This window comes from Cupressus sempervirens, chromosome 11 (assembly GCF_028749045.1).
Source record: "Cupressus sempervirens isolate cs-2001-9-10 chromosome 11, ASM2874904v1, whole genome shotgun sequence".
In the NCBI taxonomy this organism is placed as follows: Eukaryota; Viridiplantae; Streptophyta; class Pinopsida; order Cupressales; family Cupressaceae; genus Cupressus; species Cupressus sempervirens.
The window spans coordinates 404,796,809-404,805,884 of NC_143128.1; the positions used below are offsets into that span (position 1 = coordinate 404,796,809).

A 9,076-nucleotide genomic window follows, 5' to 3' on the forward strand; every position below is an offset into this window, starting at 1 on the left:
TGTATTTGATTTTGTAGACCCATTTGCAGCCAATAGGTTTCTTCCTTGGTGGAAGATCATAAAGGACCCAACTGTTGTTCTTTAGCAGGCTCTGGTGTTCAGATGTCATGGCCTATTCCCGCTCTAGAATTCCTTTAGCCTCGGAATATGTTTGAAGTTCAAACACACTATGCATGTTGGCAACGAGAGCAAAGTTAACAAAATTTGTAGTTTTGCTCTTTTCCCAAGTAGTTCTCCCATCAATGAGCTCCTCTAATTGTTGAAAAAACATAATTCTCTTATCCAGGGCATCTGAATAAGTTTCATCTTCGATGGCTCATATCAACTTAAGAGCAGGAAGCTCTAAAGTTATTGGAATCTCAGCATTGATCTCATATAGCAACTAAAAAGGTGACATTCCAATTGCTCTATTTGGAATAATCTAAAATGCTTCACTGCTTTGACAACAACATAAGCATACTTCTCCATCTGACAGTATTTCAACTCATGAGCCTTCAGAGGGCAACTCATGAATGAAATAGGATATTCAATGCCTTCATCATTTTCCTGCATCAAGATAGCAAATAGAGTATGCTCAGAAGCATAACTATACATGATGAAGCTTTTTGTGTAATTAGGACATACTAGCATGGGTGTGTGTGCTATTGCAGCCTTGATTTCTGTGAATGCTGTCCTCCTTTCGTTATTCCAATAGAAAGCGTCTTTCCCTTTCATCATATCAACAATGTGACGAGTCTTTTCAAAAAAGTCTGGTACAAACCTTCTGAAGAAATTCACCTTTCCGAAGAAAGAATGAATTGTTGTTTTGCTTGATGGTAAAGATCAGCTTTGAATTGTCTGGCACCCTTTTTGGATCAATTTTGATACCTTCCTTGGACACAATGTGTCCCAACAGCTTGCCTTCCATGAGACCAAAAACTGATTTCTTGGTATTCATTGATATGCCATGTTGTATGCATCTCTCCAAGACTTGTTGGAGATGAAAGAAATGATCTTGATGTGCTTTGGAGAAAATAGTCAAGTCATCCAATTAGACATCAAGACTTTTTAGAAAGGATTTCCTCTGTTTAGTAGAGACCAGATATACTAGCAACCTGATTTGCTAAAAGGTTTGGAGGTGTTAAGGGCTCTAAAATATCTAAGTTTCCTTGATGATACTTGTTAGTCCAAAACAAGATTAGAATTGAGAATGCTTGTAATTTTTTTAATTTCCCAAATTTGTGTTTTAATAGTTTTATGCTTAAATATTTATTTTACTTTTGATTCTAAATAAGAACCAAAATTAGCATTCATTGTTTTTTGTAGCTTGCAAATAATTTTTCTCTACCATCCCACAAAATTGTGAGGCTGATTAGATATGTTTATATAACCAATTTGCTCTGTCATCTCAGCTAACATGTAGAGATATTGCTTCTGACTTCTTAGACCAAGTGTACAGGTGTCCACATCCTTTGTATTCCAGCATCTTACTTTACAGTCATATTTTGCACATCATATTGTGTTCTCTATAAGTAGTAAGAACACTGAATTTGTTGTTTAATGCCAAAAATATCTTTCCTTTATTGATGTCATAGTTTGAGAACCTATTATTTGCAGTCACTAGTCCACATCAGTCCAGTTGCATGTAGTTTTTAGAATTCATTTAGGAATTTCAACATCTTTCCCAAAAGGAACCATGTTTCCACGCCCTTACAATTAGCAGTCTGATAAGTTAAAATCTTTGCATTTTGAGAACCCGCAAAAATCACGTTTTTCATTTGCATGCATCTAATAATTTTTCTCATGTGATTGTTTGTATGTAATTATAATGATGGATAAGACAACAACTAAAACTTACAACATCTGAAATTAGATAAAAATTACAGAAAGCTACTCTAATAGAGGGTATAATAAAAATGATATGTTCAAAAATCATCTTCAAACGACAACCAAAAAAAATCAGGCATTTGAATTTAAGATTCCATTTAGCATTCACCAAAGATAACTAATAGATAGGATTCTAATATTCAAGAAAACCAGGAGAAAAATAAGACCATTAATCATTTACATATAGGCCCTTGGATGAATGGATCATACCCATCGTGAGTAGGATCAAAGTAAGTAAATTTTAGAACAAAATAAATGTAGAATAAATGTAAAACAAGCAATTGGTAATTAGACTCTATTGATATCACTGAAAAGGCTACTTACTGAAACGGTCAATTTGTTGCTTCAAGGACATGACATTTGGAGGTAGAAGGCCACGTAGGTCAAGTCTGTCCCTCTCTGTCATTGAGAAAGCTGTGCCCTGCCACCCAATTGTCAAAGGACTTAAGTTGCCTGAAGATTTATTACAAGAACATGATACTTTTGAAATATATCTTTCTAGGTTCTAATTTACACAAATTAATGTTTTGCATCTGACCAGAAGAATGATTTTCTGTGCTGCGGGCATAGTTTTTGTTTTTGAACAGGCAAACCTGTGATGCTGAAATTATTTCAATTTCAAAAGGCAACAAATTTCAGCCAAGAAAGAGTAAAATAGCTAAAGTGTAATGGTAATCAAGCTTAAGTGTAAACAAAGTGGTTTGACTTAAGTTCCCCTTTGGAAGTATGTGTGCACACTCAGGAGCTGAAGTCTATATGTTGTCTCAATGCTTATGTTGATAATGGCTCTACGGTATCAGTTATGTTGTCTATATGTTGTCTCTTCAGTATCGGTTATGTTGATAATGGCTGTCTCCTGTGGATAAAACTAGCATCGTTATTGCCATGGGTTCGTGTAATGAAGTGGTGTCACTTTGTCTTCCATGAAGTAGCCTGTTAAAACCTGGTCAGGTTTTGTTACCAATGTTTGCAGAGGATTATTGCATAATTTTTCAGACTCTATTACAAAGAGGATTTGCATATTTTGTTTTAGAAATAGGGAATGAGATTATTGTTTTCTACTACAGAACTGTATGTGTTTTGATTATTATTGATTAATCAATACATGATCAATTGAGGAATGTAGACTGTAATATTATATACTCTGCATTTGATTACAAGTCTGGTCAACTGAGTATGAGACTTCCACTTATTGATTGATTGTTTAGAGTCAACAATCATAAGGCAAAGAAGAATTGTTTCAAGCATACAATAAAGGGATCTATTTTCCGGGTGTGGCTGGGTTTTTCCCTTGGGTAAGAGGGCTTCCCAGGATAAATATTTGTGTCAAATGTTCATATGTTCTTATTTGTGTCAATAACCTACTTCTACAATCCTATTATCATTTGCACTTATCCTGATGATGGATCTTAAAGTGTGATCCAAAATGTTAATGGAAACTAGATATACGCCTATTTCCAAAAGTCTTTATTTCATATCTAGGCTGTTTACCATATATGGGTTCCTCCTTGATTTAGCTGCTTGATAATTCTGCTATTGAATGATGGATTGGAGAGAAAGCAGTAAGAGTTTATCAAAGAGACAGATAGTCAAGGGGAGCTTGTTTGAGAGAGAGAGAGAGAGAGAGAGAGAGAGAGAGAGGCACCTCTTTGGTGTTTTCAGAAAGAGCTGTGAAGAGCTTTTTGGTGATCTGACAAACTGGATATTCCGCAGTCTCTCAGTGATCTGACAAACTGGATATTCTGCAGTCTCATTTGGCAGGAATATATTGAATAATAGCTGTTTGTAAGGCTTTCCTAATTTTCTGCTCTGAAGGAATACAAAATGATTTGTGTAATGAACCTTCCCTCTGCTTTTCATTTATCTAAACCGAATGTATATAAGATCCAAATCACAATGAAAAGAATCTAACAAGTAGGCTGGATGATTTACTTCTCATCTCAAAACTTTATATGAGCATTACAGAAAAATTGTCAGTCTTGTGAGTATCTGTGTTGTGTTTGAGCCAATAATGTGCTGAATTCTTAAAGAGGAGTTTATGCTGGGAATGATTTCTGCTTGCCATTATTCTGCTTTCTAATGGTGGAGCTTACAGTGATGGGGTCTGTTGTCCCAAACTGGTACTCAGAGGGGAAGTGAATCAGTACAAACTATTAAACTGGTTAGCTGAGCTCCTAACTGTATAAACTTTAACACCAGTGTTCTAAGTAGCAGCAAAACAATGAAAGTAACATTGTAGAACCATGCAAGCTCACACATAAACACATACATCAATAACACATGAGTTTTGTACATGGAAACCCTCGGTGAGAGGATGAAAACCATGGTGGGCGTAATATACCCACTAGCCTTTTAATGCATGTAAAAGGTTGCCCTGTTAAAGCTATAACAATTATTTATGTTAACAGATTCTGTTAGGAATGTTCATAACCTATGAGGATTACAAAAGCTTGTTAAAGCTACCTGGTTAGAGGATTTACAAACACTCCTTCTAAGAGGTACCTTGTGAGAGGACTTATAAAGCCTTACTACTGAAGCTTTCCCAGTCAAGAGCTTACAAATAGATGCAATATGAGAAAGCAATCAAAATGAATGATCTAAGAACAACACTATCTTGCCTTGTAGATCTCCATGATGACTCCTTGAAGATTCTTTGATCTTCTTTCTTACTTTGGCTTTCCCTGTGAACTGAACTAGTTCGCCTATTCCACACTCTGCTCAACAACCAGTCTGTTGTTCAACCCTCTGGTCTATATCTCTTCCCTATTCTTCACTCACAACAGCATCAACAACACCAAAAAAATTGTCAAAAGTCTCTCTTTACTTCCTAAATCCTGGGCACCAAAAACCAACTTCAAAAATCCCACTCATATTCAAGTTTGACTTGTGTACATGAGTTAGTCATAAAATACCTGTGACACCTACAAGTAGGTGCCTAGCTTCATATGGCCTGCCTATCTTCCTGCAAGCCTATGTCTAGCTTTTTAACTTGCGTCCTTCAACTGCTTCAACTAGGATGCCTGTTGCATTACTCTTCTTGATTGTCCTTCCATCATGTCACATCATTGGTGACCTTCCATGCTCAATCCACGACTAACTGTTTACAAAGCCTCTTTTACCTGTCATGACTCCTCATAGTCACATCCTTTATTCTAACCGGTGTGACATTCTACCGATAGTGGTTCATGCTTGAACCTATGTGTGTCTTCCTTTACTGGTTGCCGATCAATGACAACAATTAGAACTTGTGAGATGCTAAGCTTTAGTCATCACCACTCATTTAGTCATCATGCCTAGTTGACTCACTAAGGCCAACAATTTAACTCACTTTTACAATAGCTGAAAATTTATAGAGCAGTTGAAGCAAAATTGGTGCAGGAGCACCTAGGGTCTTAGATCAAACCCTAAATCAAATTTTGGCTTGTAAAAGGTTTTGGCCAAACCACAAATGAATAAGGACTAATAAAGAGTCCCAAGTGTGTTTTAATGTCCTAGAGAGTCATTAGAGTGTGTGGGCAAATGTTTGCCAAAGAAGTGTGAAAATTGTCATGAAAGATCACAAGTTGTCATGATAGTGCAACTTTGGTCAAAGGGTCAAACTGACCTCAGAATACATGGAGTTGAGTAGAAATGTGTCTATGTATGTTAATGTAGTCATTCTACACTCATTGGAGGTGTTCATGAGTAATAGAAGATGCAATATGCAAAAATTGCAAAAGTTGTTAATGACATCATTGCAAATTTGCAATGTTGTCATGATAACATTGACAAGACTGTGCAAAGAAGGTGAGAAGCGGTTGTGGGTTTGTTTGAACAGTTGAATCACGAGAAAAGGAGTTATATAAGACCATCCAAGGTCTTAGAACAGGGTTAGAGTTTTGTTTGTATGGAATTGCTTACTAAAAGTTTACTGATTTCTTGCAACTCTTGCTACAGTCACTTTGCAACTCAGTCATCTATATCAAAATGGATTGACCTGAGTATCTTTCTCACATGATTAGATAGGATTTTGTTTATACTTTCTTGGTGCGTAGTTGTAGGTTTAGATCTTTTGTTTTGATAAGTATAGTAAAAAATCTTTCCTCTGTGACTATTTCACTGGTCAATACAGAGTTGGAAGACTTCCAATGGCCCTAGCATGAAATCCAATGGTGGAAACTGTATGGCCTCTTGGAATATGCTAGGGCACTGTATATACATTATACATATGGAGTTTGGGGTCAAATTTTGCAGGTTTTCTATTTTTCCTATCAAGCCCTAGGCAAGACAGAGTGTACCTGGCTAGGAGACATGATGATTATAGAGAACAAATGGAGGGGTTAATGGATTGACATGTGCAATCCAAGACCATGGAGATGTAGTATGGTGTCTGGTTGATCAAAGTACAAGAGTAGAAGGAAAGTTGAATCCATTAAGTTGGTGATTGAAACCATTGAGTACACTATAGTATAAACAAGTTGAAACTCTTATTTTTAGGCTCGTTTCTAGGAAGGCATTGTATGGACAGATTGAAGAGTTGAAACCCTAAAAATCTTTGAGAACACTGAAAAGGGTATCAGGAATGCTAGTTTATTTGGGGCCTTGTTAAGGGAGTCTCAGAGTTATAATCCAAAACCTAAAAAGGAGGCCTAATTGGGCCTAAAAAGGCTACTAGCCCTATTTCCAAGGGTTTGAAGAAATCGATTGCAAAACTATGGAGGATGCAAACTAGGTGACACCAACACTAATTAAAACAAGTAGTAAAGAAAGCCCCTCCATCCACATTAGAGTTAGTCATGGCCATGGTGAACTAGTAGTGGACTTAGTGCATAGAGTCCAAGAAACAAGGTGATAGCAGTGTGAAGTATCTAATTGGTAGGGAGGTCTTTAGAGAAAGAGGAGTTGGAGAAGGAATTCCTCTAGTGTAGGGTCATAGGAGGAACCATAGTACAGCTAGAAGAAAGGCCTTAAGGAGTCCTAGAAGGGATTAGGACTTAGTTGAAAGATCTCCCTATTGTAAAAGAACAAAACTGTGTTTAAAGAACGAGGATCCCTTATCCAAGGTACAGTAAAGAAAAAATCTATATGTATGTGGGCATTTATTATATTATTTTTCATTTATTTCTACATATTTTATACATCTATTTGTACAGATATTTCTATATTGAATTGCAACTGGACTGTGGTGATTATCATATCGCCTTTTCCATTTACATAGGCATTTCAGGTAGCTTAGAAAGTAAGTGGGCGGTGTCTTCAAATAACAGGAAATGCTTAATCGATACAAGTTTGGCTGTTGGGCGGTCCATATCTTCTTGAAATTCAAAAAATATTTGTACATCAACACATGCATGTGCAAAGAATATGTGGATAGAGGAGTCAGTATATTCAGCAATCAGTAATCCACGTCTTCCATGTCCCCCAATTCAAATCATAATTTTCAGCATTCGGATTAACAGACTAGCAAGATTGCCATTTTATACAAACAATGCTCGATTTGCTTTAGGGTATGCTATCGTAGCCTTCGCTATTTAGATTAGGCATGACTGAAGTGCTCCTGGAGATACATTATAGTTGATGTAATTTTTCATCCCATTACTGAGGTGTAACATTAATGCTAATGCTATTTGTAAACTTTGGTTTTCATCTGACAGACCAATATGAACCCGTCAAGCCCTTAGTCGTCTCGTTTTAACGAGATTAGGCCCTCGTAGCCTAAATCAACTACAACTTAAACTGTTCAATGAATACTAGTATCACGATCTGCTTTTCTGGAAAAATAGCACTTCTGCTAAACTGTTACTTCCAGGCAGCATTCTACATAAAAGAACAACGAAGTCCACACTCAAGCTTCAATTATGGTGATCATTTTATAATGCATTCGTGTTGAAGTAAAGATGTGAACATGTGAAGCATGGATTTACTTTTTTCATAAAATGTGATGATGAGCTCATTGTTACTGAGAGTTCACTTAATTGGGAAATAAGGGACACTGAATGCCGAAAGAGGGAAAAAGAGATATAGAGCCATTACATTGAAAGTCGTTTCTATTGCTGAAATTGCAATTTTTCGGACGAGAGGTATCCGGCAAAGCTCATTGCTAGCATTAAAAAGATTATACAGTGGTATTCAAATAGATAGTGAATCATATCTAACTCTGAAAATGTTCAGTCTTGAAGATGTTCACCTTGTTAAACCATGGATCGTGAATTATGTCGACACTGCGTTTATGCACAATAGTGGGGCGAGTGGCCTCGCTCATATACTCCCTCTCCATCATCATGTTGATGTTGATCGGAAGCGGTGAACAAGACCACCGCAGATGCCATGATCGCAACCTTACAGAACTAATCTGCGCTCGTAATTGAGCCATTGACGAAAATTTTCTTCCTCGAAGATAATTGTAACTGAAGACGCGAGCACTTCAGATCTTAAAAAATTCGTTATGGTGTGGCATTTAAATATATTTTTATAAAGCAATATGGTAAAGAAAATTTGTCAAAAGTTATTAAGCTTTTAAAAGTTGATTGTATCTCTATAATTAACCTCTTAAACTGAATATATAGGCGTAATTGTAAAATTGGAGTACTTTATTTCTAAGTGTGATAATGAAATAGGATGCTTTGTTTCATTTTCTAGGTGTAATCATGAGATATGAGATATTTTATGTAACTATTCATTTAGTTTTAGATTAATTTTGAGGAAATGTGATAAGTGATTTTCTTAAAGTAAATTTGACTTTTTGTTTTGGTATGGGTATGTTTTCATTTGTTGGTTTCTTTCAAACATTTTAATAGATGGATTTATTCTTATTTTGTTTATAGATATTTCTATATATCTAGTTTATTCATTTTTCATTTTTGGTTATTGGTTGTTGCTTTTATATATCTTTTTATGATCCTAAAATCTAATGTTATGTTTTACAAATCATTTTCTCAATATTGAAGATTAATTCTACATTGAAATTGCGAAAAAAAAAATTAAAAAGAAAAATTGTTTATTCATTGTCCTTTCTTCGAGCGGGGTCTAATGGCAGCCTTCGAATAATAGAATAATCAAAATTTGACAACCTCGATGATTTTTTACTAGCTACTAAGAGCCAACATTCTACACTTTTTTGTTGTAATTCATTATGTTTTAGTATCTAAAGAGATTCATTCGAATATTATTTCGCATCTTCAAATCATTAGGACATTGAGCATGAAATGAGAAATTTATTAATGGAATACTT

At 35.7% G+C, this 9,076-nt stretch overlaps 1 protein-coding gene across 1 annotated transcript in view; it reads right to left on the minus strand.

Moving 5' to 3' along the window:
• Positions 1-8,278, minus strand: part of LOC149529877 (NAD-dependent malic enzyme, mitochondrial-like) — a 262,335-nt gene extending 254,057 nt beyond the window's left edge. Inside the window, exons 1-2 of the mRNA XM_089810059.1 lie at positions 8,033-8,278; positions 2,191-2,287 (exon numbers count right to left, since the gene is read on the minus strand). Of these exons, the coding sequence (XP_089666185.1) occupies positions 2,191-2,287; positions 8,033-8,218 (283 nt within the window). The 5' untranslated portion in view covers positions 8,219-8,278. The remainder of the gene's footprint in view (positions 1-2,190; positions 2,288-8,032) is intronic.
• Positions 8,279-9,076: the final 798 nt, after the last annotated feature.